The following is a 16,770-nucleotide window of genomic DNA, read 5'->3' on the forward strand; positions in this document are numbered from 1 at the left end:
GATTGTTGAAACTGAGAGTTCATTTTATTACTCACAATTTTTATGTATATTTGAATTTTTTCCAAAAAAAAGTTTTTATTTTTAAGTCTTGATCTAACAAATCCACTTCTGGGAATTTATCTTAATGAAAATTTTAGATATAGAAAAAGACTTACAAATAAAAATATTTTCCAAATAATAGCAGTGAAAAATTGGGAACATACTAAGTTCTCATAATAGGACAACAATAAGCTATGGGACACCCCTCAATGGAATTTTATATCATTAAAAACATTTATTCAGGCCATGTACCAACATGGAAAACATGATATACTATTAAGTGAAAACCAGGACATTAAATTGTAAATACTGCATGATTAAAACTATGCAAAGACTTATATCTTTAAAAAAGACTGAAATTTTAAAATGATTTTATACATGCAGAATCTGACCACTTCCCACCACCTCCAAGACAATAACCTTTGCCTAAGCCCCATTGTCTCTCTCGCCTGCATCCTTGTGACAGCCCCACATTGGTCTCCCTGCTGCTACCCTTCCTCCTTCCCATCTCTTCTCCACGTGGCAGCCAGAGAGGCCCTTCAAAAATGTAAATCAGGGTTTCCGTGGTGGCGAGGTGGTTAACAATCCGCCTGACAATGCAGGGAACACAGGTTCGAGCCCTGCTTGGGGAAGATCCCACACGCCGCGTAGCAACTAAGCCCATGTGCCACGACTACTGAGCCTGCGCTCTAGAGCCTGCGCGCCACAACTACTGAGCCCTGGCGCCACAACTACTGAAGCCCGCGTGCCTAGAGCCTGTGCTCTGCAACGAGAAGCCCGCGCACTGCAATGAAGAGCAGCTCCCGCTCGCCGCAACTAGAGAAAGCCCGCGTGCAGCAACGAAGACCCAATGCAGCCAAAAGAAAAAACAATAACCAAAACTTCAAAAAAAAAAAAAAGTAAATCAGACCATGACCCTCCTCTGTTCAGACCCAACAAGGCTTCCCATCTCTCTCCAAATAAAAGCCCAGTCTTGACCTTACACTGCCCTCCAGGCCGTAGGATGGGTCACGTCACCTGCTCTCATCTACTCTGTTCCCTGCCTCGCTTCTGCCACTCCAGCCACACTGACCTCCTTGCTAGTTTTCAAACGCTCATTCCAGCTTCAGGACCTTTGCACATGCCGTTTCCTCTGCCGGGAAAGCGCTGCCTCCAGATATCTGGATGAGTGCGCCCCTCCGCCCTCCACAGTAGCTCTTCAGAGAGGCCTTCCTGAGCTCATCTAAACCAGGACTACTCCCCATCTGCACCCACCACGCCCTTTATTTTTCTTTAAAGCACTTAATTAACACCTCCCACAGTACATTTGCTTATTATGTCTTCTACTTTATTAGAATGCAAATTCCTTGAGTACAAAGACTTTATGTCTGATCCTCTGCTGAATCCCTAGGACCTAGCACAGAGCGTGGCACACAGTGGGTCAATAAACACCTGCTGAATGAAAGCATGTTGAATTAAGCAACCACCCAAGAGAACTGTAAGCTTCATGTGGGCTTTCTGTTTCTTGGGTGATCCCCCCTCCCTGAAAGCTCCTGGCAGTGGCAGACCCACGGCTGCAGCCCAATGGGGATAAAGGTGGCTGACCATTTCTCCATCCGAAGCCTCCACAGCATACAGCATAAAGTGTATCCTGTGAACTGGAGGAGCAGAGCGTGCTGGCTAACAGCACTGACTTTTGGAGGTCAAATCCGGGCTGACCACTACTGGCTGCGTGGTCATGGGGAAACTGAGAATTTTCTGAGCATTAATTCTGCCCTGTGGGACTTCCCTGGGGGCTCAGTGGTTAAGAATCCGCCTGCCAATGCAGGGGACACGGGTTCTATCCCTGGTCCGGGAAGATCCCACATGCCGCAAAGCAACTAAGCCCATGCGCCACAACTATTGAAGCCCGCGCACCTAGAGCCTGTGCTCTTCAACAAGAGAAGCCACCGAAATTAGTAGCCTGCACACCGCAACGAAGAGTAGCCCCCGCTCGCCGCAACTAGAGAAAACCCACACGCAGCAATGAAGACCCAACGCAGCCAAAAATAATTAAAAAAAAAAAATTCTGCCCTGCCCAGAAGTTCCTACTTCCCAGGACTGAGGTGGGGGCTAAACCAGAGAATGTCCACAAAGCACTTAGCAAGCACAGTGCCTGGTGCCAAGGAGGCATGCAACGAGAGGCAGTCAAATTATCAATAGCCATGTATTTGCCTTTGTCTGTTTCACGTTTACAACGGGCTCTTATACATGCTTTATGTGATTGGGGCTGTTCAACAACCCCGTCAGTTTTATCACCACTTTATAGGTGAGGAAACTGGGTCAAAGGAATAAAGTACTCGCCTACAAGACACACTGAATCTGACTGCAACTCCAGCACCCTCACCTCCAGAGACACGAGGATTTGGCCGGCCCATTAGAGCCCCAGACTCTAAGGCGTGTGCCTAGTGTGGGGCAGCAAATGACATCAGGCAGAAAGCCACAAGCCCCCAGCCGCCGGATGGAGGCAGGGGTTCCCATGTCCCACAGTGAGGCTCGTGAACAAGCCTGAACAGATAAACCATCTCTCAGAGTCCACCCAGGATTTAAAACATTTCCCCCAGAGGGAAAATTCAAATGTCCTTTCTGTATAGTTTCTCCTGCTAAGAGTTGGGCGGCAGCTCTAAGCAGCGAATGCCACCTTTGGTGTTTGAGATCCTTGTTGCCCTGCAGCCTCTGATTCAGTCTGCCATGAAAACAAAGCATCTCTTCCCAAAGGTTACCCAAGGGGCACCGCTGCCTGGAGCTCTGGGCCTGGCTCTCATCAATCTCCTCTACCTTACCAGGATTGACTGTGGCCTTCTGAGGGAGGCCAGATGGCGGGGAAGTGATCGGCAGGTGTTAGACGTGAATTTTAGAACCACAAGGCCAAAAAATCAGACTCTCAGGAGTCATGGATTTTTACAGCTACAGCATCTGAGACAGAGAAACTTATGACTGTTAACACCTTAAGCCTCATGGGCTTGGCTGAGATTATACTGGATGATATGGGCAAAAAAACCTGGGAATCCAATGGCTCCTGGGAACTGAGCATCTTTGATCTGGTCAGAGGCTTAGTGAACACTCCCTTGTGAGAATATAGTCTGAGGGCTCCAGCTGCAGGAGGAAGGCTGGGAGGACAGGCCTTGGACAGCAGCTTAATGGCAAAATTCTACAACCAGGCCCCTTGGGACATGAGATCAGAAGAGGAGACTTCAGAAGGATCCTGCCAGGCCAGCAAGTCCTGGCCCTGGTGAGGTGTTATGAAACCCTGACGGTGCCAGGTTTGTGGCAGGCCACCAACTACCAAGAGACTTTGAGAGCAATACCATGATGGTCTGGCTTGACGGCAGGTGCTCCTTGCCGGGAATGCGCTGTGGGAGCAGCACTTAGCCGTCTTCGGGGTACTGACAGCACTGTGATTGATAACTTCTATTTGCATAGTGTGTACAATGGAGAAGAGTGTTTGTGCCCCAAACCCTGGCAATGGCCTAGGAAAGGGGGGCTGACAAATGGCTCTGGCCAGGCAGTGGGGATAAGTCTGAGGGCCACTTTGGGGGTCATCTGGAAAAGCGGTCAATACACCCACCCACCCCTGGCCTTATCCACATTCTGTTAAGGTCACTTCAGGTACCTACGTTAATGAACTTCACTGATTTTTTAAAATGAGGGAGAGTTCTAGGGGAGTCATGACCTTGTATCAAAACTATAAAAATCTCTCTCTATATATATAAAAAAATCTCTCCTAATACAGTTCAGCATCCCAGGCTGCTCAGAGCAGGGCAGACCAAAAGACAGATGTTGGACTGCTTTGCTGGTGTGAGAAATTCCCAGGAGAAGCAGCAGGGAGCACATGAGAAAGGGAGATGGTCTGGCTACTAGAAGCTTGGAAGTCCCGTGCCCTGGGAGATGGACTATTTTCCTACTCCTCCAGGAAGTCCCTGGTACTTTTTTCTGTTCTCTGATCCTTGGGGATCAATCCTGGGAGCACCTCTGGCTGCCAGGCCTGGCTGGAGGGAACAACTCAGACAGGCGGTATGCTCCAGGTAGGATCAGAACTCATCCCGCAGCTGAGGGGGACTGTCCATGCCGAAGAAGGAGGACTGCCTCCCCTGGAGGTCCCGTTCCCGCTTCACGAAGGCAGTGAAGGAGGAGACACAGTTGCCAATAAAGTGGTCAGCTTGGCCGAGGATGTACAGGTCGATCTGGGCCACCTCAGGCTTCAGACTCACCACGTTCACCTGCAGGAGGAAGGGCAGGGTGTTTTAGCCAGGGTGCAGGCCTAAGTGGCCAGCTCAGCCAAGGCCTGCAGCCACCTGCCACCTTCTTTCCCTGTGCTGAAGTCACAGACAGACAAGGAAGCGTACAGAGGATTAAAATGCAGGGTCGGGGCACCTGAGGGAAGTGCTGCCCAGCAGCTGCCTTAGCCCCTCAGCTGCAGACACACCACTCATTCACACTCTGCCTTTGCTTGTTGGTTCCCTCTGTCGGGAACGCCTTTTCCCATCCATCACAGTCGTGACCATACTCTCAAGGTTCAGCTCAAGGTCACCTGAGGGGCTTGGCTTCTCCCACCAAACCATGATCTGACCAAAGCGCACCCCACTCACTTGGTTCTGCTGCCTGGATGCCTCTAAGACTTAAGTCCTGTCCAATCTATCCCCGAGATATTCCCCAAAGGTGAACCCTTCTCTTGATGGATTACTACTCCCTGGCCAGTCACCATAATCTTTTCTCCTCCAGGTCTATTCACCAAATGAAAGTAGCCAAAGGAAACTTTTTCAGATTCCCCTACCCGCCTACTCCTCCCTCTACCCCAAGCTGAGTACCCTTAACTGGTGTCCTACTGCTCTTCAGATAAAGATGACAAATCTTGAATGTGGCCTATAAGGCCTGTTCAGCTGCCTCTCCACCTTGAGCTCCAGCCACTACACCAGTCTCCCTTCCACCTCAGGACCTTTGCACATGCTCTTCTGTCTGGAGTGCTTGTCTCTTTGCTCGGTTAACTCCTACTTAACTCTCACCCTGCAGCTCAAGTCACACCTCCTCGGGGAAGCCCTCCCTGGCTCCCCCATCTAGTCCAGGCTCCTCTGCTCTACACGCTCACAGAACCACGTTCTTTTACTTTGTAGTACACATCTCAGTTTGTAGCTTTCACTCCTTAGTGATTCTCTGGTTAACGTCTGTTTCCTGCACCTGACTGGGGCTGGGGCTGCGTCAGTTTGCTTGTCGCTGCTGGCTGGGGTCTGCCTCAGTATGCATCTGTTGACTGGACAAGTGAGTGAATGAGCCTCCACACCCAAGCCTGGCCCTCTCTTGTGGCGTATCTTATAATTCTTTGCAAATCTCTTTTCCTGAGTTTAGACTGTGAGCCCTGGAAGACAGCACCACATCTTATTTATCAGTATCACCGGCTCAGCACTGGCCCAGCTTAACAGATGAGCAAGGCTTAGTTCAAGAGGAAGGGTGGGCTGAGCCCATGGAGAAGGGGGCTGAGTGGTGGAAAAGGGCAAAAACAGTGGCACAGGAACAGGAAATAGAAAATGGCAAGAAGCTCAAGGTATAACAAACATACCAACTCTAGAAACTCACAAAAAAACTCCCTGGGACTCTCCAAATGGGGGTGTGGGCAGAGTTGGGGCTGAAAGTGCTTTGCTGTCACACAGAGATTTCTGATGTAACAAAAATCATCATCTTGCTATTTGGATGGCAGCATAAAAATAATAGCAGCTTAACCATGGCCAAAATCCCCTGAACAATTCCACCCACGCCCTGAAACTTACCCGCTCTGTGTCATGCCCACTAAAATGAGCCCCGAGACCTCCTGGGTAAATTCTATTCCTTTATGGGACTTTGGTTTTCTCAGTTATAAAACGCAGGGCTTGGGTTAGAGGCACTCCAAGGTCTCCCGGCTCTGATATTCTTCTATAAAGCGGGTGGGTGGGGACCAGAATGCTCTGACTCGGCACTTCCTCTACAAGCCGGTAAAAGAGAGAAAGGGAGCCCCTCGACATAAGCCAAGGGCACCCACTGCTAGAAAGCGGATGTCTGTCTTTTAAGGTCTGCACAAGCATTTAGGGCCTTCATTCACTCAAAAGTCTTATTGAATGTTCACTATTAACTCCGTCATTTTATCGATACCTACTTAACTTGTTATCTATTCTTCACTCATACAGTAACAAGCCTGTTCTATTATTTACTCATATACTGAACACCTACTATTCACCACCTCTTTAATCATTTACTAAGCACAAAAGAGCCTTCCTTGTATTCATCAACCACCTACTTCTACTATCAATGACAGCTAACTTTATTCAGCACTTATTTTTTACTGGACCTGTTTTAATTTCTTTTTATTTGATCTTCACAATTACACTATGAGATGTAGGCACGACTCTCAGTCCCATTTTATTGACGAGGAAACAGAAGCACAGAGAGGTAAAGTAACTTGTGTAAGGCTGCACAGTGAGTAGAGCCCAAGTCCTCTGGCTCCAGAGTCCATGCTCTTAATCCCTCTGCTGCACTGGACCCCTTCCAAGGGCCCACTCTTTATGGCCTTATTCACCAAACATTTACCAAGTGTCTACCACGTGTCAGGCACTGTCCTAGACACTGAAATGGCAAGGCGGGGTCTCAGCCCTGGAGGAGGTCAAAGCAACAGGCTACACCCTGAGGAGTAGAACAGTGAGTCCACCTTGGATCCTGCCTTCAAGGAGTCACAACTGGGAAGAAATAAGACCTGTTTCTACACTAGTCTCACAGTCTAGAAGGTGTCTCAGGAGATGTGATAAAGTGCTGTGACAGCTCCCAGTAGGGATCCATTAGCGACAGGAGTGGAGGGAAATCTGCGGAGCACCTGCAGAGGTGTCTGAGCTGGGGTTTAAAGAAGGGTAGGAACTGGAAGGGAACCTGATGTTCAAGTAAAAGCCTGGTGGTGGGAGGACGTGAAGCATGAGGTGGGAGCGGGCAGACCACCCTGGTGCTTCCTCTGATTCCCTTCCTGCTGCCCTCCCACCAGGCCCACGCCCCATGTGTACCTTCCCTTTGAAGAGCTGCTGGATCTCGGGTACATAACTCTCAGAGTCAGTGGCAATGTAGACCGACTGGGCGTTCAGCGCCGTCACCCAGAGCTTCAGGGTGCGCCTGATTTCCTTCAGGTCGGGGAGGCACATGGTCATGGTGAGCGGGGCGGCGGTCTGGCGGCTGTAGCCCACGCACTGCGGGGAGGCCATGAAGTGGGCGCCAGCGGTCCCGTCCTTCAGCATGGCGCACGCATTCTTCTGTGGGGCGGGTGGGGACAGAGCTAAAGACGGCCACCGCCCGCAACCCCAGAAGCAAGAGCCGGGAAGGGGAAAAAGGCAGGCAATACAGGAGGAGCGCAACTATTTTTTTTTTTTAAAGCATTGAGGGAAGAGGGAAATGCTTCAAAATAGTTAACGGTGGTTATTTCTGGGTAGTGGGATATTGGCTTTTCACAATTTTTTTTTCTTCGTATAACTGCACTATCTGGGACTTCCAGCAGAATTCTGAACTGTGGTGGTGACGATGGGCAGCCTTGTCTGATTTCTGACTTCAGTGGGAACACTTCTGATAGCTCCCAAGAAGTACGTGTTTGCTGTGGGTTTCGGAGAGATAGCCTTTATCAAGGTAAGGTGGGTCCCTTGTATTCCTGGTTGGTTAAGAGCTGTTTTTCTTCTTTTTTAAATCATAAATGACTGTTGACTTTTTATCAAGTGCTTTCTTGGCCTCCATTGAGATGATTATATGATTTTTCTTCTTTGGGTGTTAATATAGTGAATTTCCCTGCATTCCTGGGATGAATTTTACTTGTTTGTGTTGTATGTTCTTTAATGTGCTACTGGATTTTAGTTGGTAATATTTTACTTAGGATCTGGGCATCTATGTTCTTTATGAGAATGGGCTGTACTTTCCAGAGTTGACCTTATCTGAGTTTGGTATTAGCATTATGCTAGCTTTATAAAAAAAGAAAGCATCTTATATCTTCTTATGTTCTAGGGAAGCATAAATGGGAACTATCTGAAACCACTCACAAAATACTCTGGGCCTGGCTCCTTTACTTTGTGGAAGGGGGCAGGAAGGGGGGCAGGAAGGGAATCTAGTGGGTAAATGTGTGATTGCTTCCTCAAGTGACACTGAATGAATTGTGATCTACTTTCTATACTTTTCAGTATTTTTCAAGTTTTCAACGATGAGTATTTCTCACATACATACATATATATCTTCTTCTGTAAACTAAGGAGATTGTCTACATTACTCCAGTTATTTTCACAGGGAGGATAACCTGATGAGCTTTCTGCACATTTCAGCAGCTGCTAAACTTGGAGGATGACATCTTCATTTCTTGGGGCCCCACCCAACCTCCAGAGCTTGTTTTTCAACAAGGAGTCTACTGGCTAAACACTGAACTGGGACAGAGGACTGTGGGCTATGGGGCTCTTTCTGGCTTGCTGTCTGACCCAGAGCCTAGCTTGATACCTCAGTTTATCCATCTGTGAAATGAGGATAAAAATGGCAACTGTTAAAATGAAAACTGTCAAGCAAGTGCTCTGGAGCTACATTTCTGACGTGTCTGCAGTGGGATCGTGGGGCACAGTCCCGTGAACTTGGCCAAGTGAGACCTCTCTACCCTGGCTAGGACGTGGTGCAGTGGGTTCAGTGTCCAACCCCCATAGGCATGGGCCCTGCTCAGAGATGTGTCCATCCCAGCCATGAGAGGAAGGGGGAAGTTACCCAGTCGGAGCCAATGCGCAGGTGGATGCCCACATAGGGTCGGATGAGGTGGGCACGGATCTGGGCCTCCCCTGTCCTCACCATCTCATCTGACCACACCATGTACTTTTGGAGCGGCCTATGCTCCTCCAAGACAGGGAACTGGGCCGGGGCCCCTGGCAGGGCAAGCACTGGATGTTCCTCTGGAGAAAATCTAGGCATGAGACAGAAGGAGAAGAAGTCAGACAGAGAGCGCACAGCAAGTCCAGCCGCCACCCCCATGGGAGAAAAGACGGCGTTGCACCATGCCCCAGAGACCCTGCGGAGGGGCCCCTGCAACATGCAAGAAGCACAAGAGGTTGTGAAACCCCAACGGGCTGATAAGAGACCTTGGCAGCGGCAAGAGGCACAGTATGCAATACTGTCCCACCACATGGAATTTACAACTCTCTTTGATTGTTTAACAATTAAAAATTTACAGCAGAGCACTCCAACCTTTTGTATGTCATGCTGGCTTCCAATCTGTGGTGCGGTAATTCACTCCAGGTTGGGGTGTCTAGACTGAGTCTTTGCCATTTTACCCACACAATGGGATCGGGAAGTGCAGCTGCTGACAGGTCACACTCCCAGGGAATGTGTACGCTGGATGAGACCATGCACTCAACATTTAACACATTATCTATGGATTGCCTACTATGTGCTGGGGGCCAGGGGAGAATGAGACAGGCATGGTCCCTGCTCTCATGGAAAACACTAGAGGTCTGTAGATGCCCCCCACATACCCTGCCGAAGGCTCTCCCTCCCCCTTGTTCACAATGCACCTTGTAATTATTTTACCCCTGAGTCCAGAAAAGTCTGCTGGACTCAGGCTTCTGAAGTCAGTATCTCCGCGTGCCTAGAACAGTACATGGAAGAGCTCAGTAAAGATCTGTTGACTGAATAGAGTGAGGAGCAAACCTGTGTTCCCTCATTAGCTAAGCCCAGACTATATTCCAGCAACATGAAATGCCCCGCTCTTCCATAAGCTTGCAATGCACATTCAAAGTACAGATCTCTGCAGACTTCTCCCCTCTACCTGGTATGCCTTCCCTCTGCCAGCCAAAATCCTTTTCCTAAAATTATGAAATAGGTACAGGCACTCGGGAAAAGTTTGGCAGCTTCTTATAAAACTAGACGTGCAATGACGACATGACCCAGCAACTGTACTCTTGGCATTTAACCCAGAGAAATGGAAACCTATACTCACACATGAACCGGTATGCGAATGTTCACAGCAGCTTTCTTCATAATAGTCAAAAACTGGAAACAACTCAGACGTCGTTTAACAAGTGACTGGTTAGACAAACTGCAGTACATCTACACCACAGAGCACTATTGCAGTAAGAAGGAACCAGCTACTGATACAGGGAGCAACTGGGATGGATCTCAAGGGAATTATGCTGAGTGAAAAAAGTCTGCCTCAAAAGGTCACATACTGTATGATTTCGTTTATATAACACTTGTGAAATGACAAAGTTGAGAAAAAAGAAATGGAGATGGGATTAGTGGTTGCCAGGGGCTAGTGTGTGTGTGTGTGTGTGTGTGTGTGTGTGTGTGTGTGTGTGTGTGTGTGTGTGTGTGTGTTTAGGGAGGTGGGTGTGGTTATAAACTGGCCACACAAGTGCCTTTGTGATGTTAGAACTGTTTGATATCTTAACTGTGGTGATGGATACACGAACATACACACGTGATAAAATTGAATAGAACTAAGTATACACACACACAGAAGTGAGTACAAGTAACACTGGGGAAATTTGAATAAGATGGATGGACTGTACCAATGTCAATATCCTGGTTGTGATACTGTGCTATAGCTTCGCAAAATGTTAACATTGGGGGAAACTGGGTAAAGGGTACATGGGATCTCTCTGTATTAATTCTTACAAGTGCTTGTGAACCTACAGTTATCTCAATAAAAATTTCAATCAAAATTTATTAAAAATTTCAGAGCATACAGGATAATACTGAAAATAATTTAACAGTCCACAGAGCTGTGACCCAAATTAGCAAATATTAACACTTTACTTTGTTTCAGATTTTAAAAAATATACACCTGAGTAAAAGCTCTATCCTATGATCTCTTTTCCACTTCCTCCTCTTTCCAGAAGATACTGTGGTTTCATGCATGATTACACCTTACTATTTATATTAAAGGATATTATTCTGTGTGCTCTTTACACAGTGCAATGGTAAAAGCATGGATGGTCGAGCCAGATGACCGTGCTCTAATGTTGACTATGCCACTTACTAACTAGGGCAGGTGACTTAACCATTCTGTGCCTCAGTTTCCTTATCTGTATAATAGAGCTGATAATAGTTCCCACTTCATAGGGCTGTTGAGATCAAATGGATTAATATAAGCACAGCATTTAGAACAGTGCTTGGCACGTAGAAAGCTCTCAGAAAATTCTCTCACCATCACCACCATCATCATCATCATATTGCATGTAACCTATTTCAACTTTTAAAAAATTCAACTCAGGGACTTCCCTGGTAGCGCAGTGGTTAAGAATCCGCCGACAGAGGTTCGATCCCTGGTCTGGGAAGATTCCACATGCCGCAGAGCAACTAAGCCCATGCACCACAACTACTGAGCCTGCACTCTAGAGCCCGCGAGCCACAACTACTGAGCCTGTGTGCCACAACTACTGAAGATTGCATGCCTAGACCCCATGCTCCGCAACAAAGAGAAGCCACTGCAGTGAGAAGCCTGCTCACCACGACGAAGAGTAGCCCCCACCTGCCACAACTAGAGAAAGCCTGCGCGCAGCAACGAAGATCCAATGCAGCCAAAAATAAAAAATAAAATAAATTTATTTTTAAAAAGTCAACTCTGTTTTAGAGATTTGGCCATGTTGATGGTGTGGGTCACGTGATCGTGTTAGTGTCTCTTGAAGGTTTCCATTTGCATGAATAAACTGCAGTTTACCTATCTAGTCCCCCCCTGCTGGTCAGTGAGGCTGTTTCCGATCTTTCCTCATACAACAGTGCTGCAATGGATATGCCACTCTTTCTTCACACCCAACCAAACACCTCGCTCCACAAACACCTTCCAAAGTTCCAAGACCAGTTGCCGCTCCCAAGCCTCAGCTCCTAGGAGAAGGCTCTGTACCACTTCTCCTTTGCTGCCTTCTGCACACTGCTGTGCTCAATAACCACCTTCCCTGTCCACTGCCATGAGGGTAGGCCCCAAGCACTCTTGTTCACCATGATTCCCACACACACTGGCGCAAGGCCTGTGCCAGCTAAGCCACAGCAAGTGTTCATGGACAGCTTGGCTCTATCCAATCCTCGTCTTGTCAGACTTTACATGTACATACACGTGACAGGCAATGTTCCAATTACTTTGTGTACATTAACTCACTCGATCCTCTTAAGAGCCCCCTGAGGTAAGTACTACCGTTAGTCTCACTTCACAGATGAGGAAATTGAGACACAGAAAGGTTAAGTAGCATGCTCCTGGTCACACAGCTAGGAACTGGTGGAGCAGGGATTTGAATCCAGGCAATCTCCTCCAGAACCTTTGCTCTTAACTACTATACCTCACTCCCAGCTCCCCCACCCAGTCAATAAGCACCTCAAAAGCCGAGTCTGTGGCTTATTCTTCTGATTCCCAGCCTAGACACAGGCCTCAACCCATAGTAGGTACAATGAATATGTCAGTGAATGAATGAGAATTCAGGGATCTCACCAGAAAGACCAGATCAGGATGTCAGGGGTCAGAGGAAGAAGTGAATAGTAACTGAGTACCTACTATGGGCTAGGACCTCAGCTAAGCGACTTTCATAGGCCACCTTAAAGGGTTTCAAATGGAAAGCAAAGCTGTGATCTCCCAGGCGGCTGGAACATTAGGATAAAATCAGGATCTGTTCCCTCCTTGACCTCTTAGAAAGTACCTGCTGTTGACCTTTGGTGAATTCCAAACCTGGAATATGCAGCCCCTCCACATGGATCTGGATCAGCACATATAGCTGTCCCAATGCAACGTCAGCTCTGACGTGACAAGCAGGAAGAGGCCAAGACTGACGTGCTCATTTGCTCCCAATGAGGGAGGAGAGTGTTGTTTGGAAAGAAAGTGGGGAATAAGGGTCTTGTTTGGGAAGGAAGCTTGACCAGGTCCATCTGTTCACATCCCTGATGGTTGACCCTAAGTCAGGCCCTTAGCCTGGTCACTGTTCAGCTGAAGAAGGCACACTTTCCTGCTGCTGGGTGCAGTGAACCTCTGGAGTTCTTCACCACCACACTGACACTACTGAGATCCCCCTACCAAGCTGGGGTTTCTCCATGCACAGCACCCACATGTGAGCCCAGGATACACCAGTGGATGGATACTATGCTGAGTGCAGAAGGTGCAGGGACATGAAAGAGGCAGAGTCTAGTTCTCAATATCCCTGACATGAAGAACTACCTTTCCCTGCAGCTCTTTGCATGCCTGGCTTCTTCTCATCCTGCAGGTCTCCGCCCTGCCAATTACATGTCACCTGTTTATGTCCTCCCAAGGAGGCTGCAGCCTGGGAGAACGATAAGCCACGTGCTCAAACACCTGTTGCCTTCATACCAAGAGAATGGTTCATAGCCTTCCAACAGTAAATGTGCAATAAATAATAAATGTCTGTTCAATTAAATCTCCATCAGGGTATTCAGACTCAGAACCAGCAGAGCTGGAAAGATCCTCAGCGGGAAATCACTTAGTGGGGAGAAATAACTCTTATCCTCTTTTCCTAGAAGCCAGTTTTCAGCTGGACACACAGAAGCCCCAAAAAAGACATTTCTCACTACTTCTTGTAGCTACGTATGGCCACATGTCTAAGTACTGGCCAATGAGCTGGTGTAAGCAAGCTATAAGGAAGGCTCCTTAAAAAGGTGAGGATGTGCCCTTCTTCTGCCCCTTTTGTCCTTCCAGCTACCTAGGGCTTCATGAGTCATCTTGGCCCCTGAGGTGACACTAAGGATAAAAGCCAGTACTGGAGGAATTCCTTGGTGGTCCAGTGGTTAGGATTCCACGCTTCCACTGCAGGGGGCAGGGGTTCGATCCCTGGTTGGGGAACTAAGATCCCGCATGCCGTGCAGTGTAGCCAAAAAAAAAAAAAAAAAAAAAAGCCAGTACTGGGATGGCTGAGCAGAGATAGGAGCCTAATTCCTAGACACAAGGGAGCTGCCATGCAGCCCTGGGTTGCACAGCCCAGTCCTTTTACTTAAGAAAACAATGAACTTTTATCTTGCTAGTCTGCTGTTATTTGGGGTTTTCTGTTACATGTAGCTAAGTTAAACCTGGTGCACCCGGACCTGTGGCCACCAGCACTTCTAGCTGATATACAAGAGGGTTACTGGTTGAAGGCAGTGGGGGAGGGGAACCAAGCAGTTCCCACTTGGCCCCCGTTGCTGCCCCCACAGCACACAGCGCTTCTCCAGAACTCTAAAACTCAAAGAACAGTTTGAAAGTGACCGATCTTGCTCAATCCCTTCATTTTGTAGATAGAGCACTGTGGCCAGAGAAGGGAGGCAATCTGCAGTTACACAGTGAGCCAGGGAAGCGGCTGACCCTTTCTAATGCCATTCTCCCTACACCCACGCCCCTGCCCCCAAAGGACAATTTTCTACAGCAAGAAAGTGTCCATTATTTAAGAAAATGTTTAAAATACTTAAACTCTCAAAACTCACCCCTGCAAACACTCACAGGACTCTTATCAGACTGCTTCACCAGGGCCTACAAAGCCCTGCACAGTCTGACCTCTGCCCACTTCTCCAATCTCCTGTTCTATATGGCAGGTTAATTCAAGTCTCCTCCCATTGGGTGGGCTCTATGTCCCCTCCCGATAGCACTTGGCAGAGGTAACAGTGTCCTGGATGCCAGGCCCAGGCTTTAGGGGGCCAGCAGCTTCCACCTTGTCTCTTGGAGCACGCACTCCCTGGATGCACCCTCTCAGAATCCAGCTGCCATGTTGTCCGAAATCCAAGCCACACGGAGAGGTCAAGAGTATACATGCCAGCCGACTGCCTCAGGTGAGCTCCCAGACGACAGCCAGCACCACCTGCCAGCCATGAGGGAGCCCTCTTGGACATGCAGCCCAGTTGAGCCTTCAGATGACTCCAGTCCCAGCCGACAGCTGACTGTAGCCATGTGAGACCACAAGCAAGAAGTGCCCATCGACAGATGAATGGACATCCCACACACATACCCTACCCAATACACTCCATTGGCATGGAGTGGAATACACATATACACACCAGTTAACCATTTTTTGAAATCTCATGATTTTACATGTTTAGAACTGATCTTGCCAATGATACTTATTTACTAACCTGATAAATATCAATTACTCCTCAGAAAAGATACTCAATTACAAACTATATGTAATAATTTCATTTTAAGTTAATATGTATAGGTATACATTGTATATGTACATAAAAATACACCCATTTTGGAGGGTGGAAGTATACATATCAAAATTCTAATACTTTTTTGGAGGGGTGATGGGAGTATGAGTAAGTTTAATTTTCTTATTAAAAAAAAAAACAAAAAACACCAAATGTGGTGGGTATTCCAAAGAGTATTCATCTTAAGAAATTAGGTTTAACATGGATTGGAACTTTGTACAGTTGGGATTCCATAAAGAAAATGGAAAAACAAAAACCAAACCAAAGACCTGCCCTGCTAAGCCCAGTCGACCCACAGAACTCTGAGCAATCATTCTCAATCGTTGTTGAGCTACTGAGTGTTAGAGTGGTTTATTACACTGTGATGGACGATGGGAACACCCTACCCTTCTCCTCCTGAAATGCTCCACACCAGCCACTCTGGCCTTTCTGCCCCTTGACCACACCAAGCTTGTCCTGCCTCAGAGCTTGCAGTGTTCCCACCATGAAGAACTACCTTTCCCTCCAGCTCTTGGCATGGCTGGCTCCTCATCCTTCAGATCCGTTATGGACTAAACGTTTGTGCCCCCACCCCGCCACCAATTCATATGTTGAAGCCCCAACTCCCAATGTGATAGTATTAGGAAGTGGGCCTTTTGGGGGCAGTTACATTTAGACGGTCATGAGGGTAGAGCCCTTGTGATGAGATTAGTGCCCTTATAAGAGACCAGAGAGCTTGCTCTCTCTCCAACATGTGAGGATACAGTAAGAGGCAGCAACTGCAAGTCAAGGAGTCCTTACTAGAACCTGACCACGCTGGTACCGTGATCTCGGACATCCCAGCCTCCAAAAGCATGAGAAATAAATGTCTGTTGTTTAAGCCCCCTAGTCTGTGGTATTTTGTTATAGCAGTCCAAGCTGACAAAGACAAGGTCTTTGCCTGCCAATCACACATCACCTGCTTATGTCCCTCACAGCACTGTCTTCTGGGACTATCCTACGTAAAAATGTATTCACTGTCTCCCCTGTTAGAATCAGCTCCATCAGGGCAGGGGCCTTATCTGCTTTCTTCTTGCCTGTCTCCCCAGCATCCACACCAGTGCTTGACACTCAGGCGGTGCTTCTTACATGTGTGTGGAAGGAAGGCAGCTGCCCAGGTGGTCCTAGCTCTCTCCAGCTGCCTCCAGGGACCTCATCTTCCCCACTAGTCTTCCTTTCCCAAAAATCTGGTTGTGAGGCACAAGCTTCCCCAAGCCCTTACACAATTCCTACAACTCAGTGATCTGAAGCAAGACCACGCGGCCATGAACAAGTGTTTCAGCAACATTGTCCGACTGATGCATCCATGCAACCCTGTCCCTTCTCTTCCAACCAGGACTGTGTGCTTTTTGGAATTTGCTCTTAGAGCTGCTTTTAGAGCTGGTGTCATGGTTTTTTTTTTCCCCCTGGCATTTTAGAGGCAAATCTCCATCCTTTGAGGACAGGTCTGCCGTCTGGCAATAGCTCTGGGTCACTCAGAGTTGAATGGGGAGAACCAAGCAGGTGATCAAATGGGAATCAACAATTCCCTGTCTGGGATCAACAATGAGGGGGATTAGACTCTGCCAG

General features: G+C 47.9%; 1 protein-coding gene across 1 annotated transcript in view; it reads right to left on the bottom strand.

Moving 5' to 3' along the window:
- The window catches only part of POFUT1 (protein O-fucosyltransferase 1), a 25,187-nt gene continuing 8,417 nt past the window's right edge, over positions 1-16,770 (bottom strand). The window contains exons 5-7 of the mRNA XM_004272706.3: positions 8,788-8,980; positions 7,074-7,316; positions 1-4,277 (exon numbers count right to left, since the gene is read on the bottom strand). Of these exons, the coding sequence (XP_004272754.1) occupies positions 4,089-4,277; positions 7,074-7,316; positions 8,788-8,980 (625 nt within the window). The 3' untranslated portion in view covers positions 1-4,088. The remainder of the gene's footprint in view (positions 4,278-7,073; positions 7,317-8,787; positions 8,981-16,770) is intronic.

Source organism: Orcinus orca, chromosome 16 (assembly GCF_937001465.1).
Source record: "Orcinus orca chromosome 16, mOrcOrc1.1, whole genome shotgun sequence".
Taxonomy (NCBI): domain Eukaryota; kingdom Metazoa; phylum Chordata; class Mammalia; order Artiodactyla; family Delphinidae; genus Orcinus; species Orcinus orca.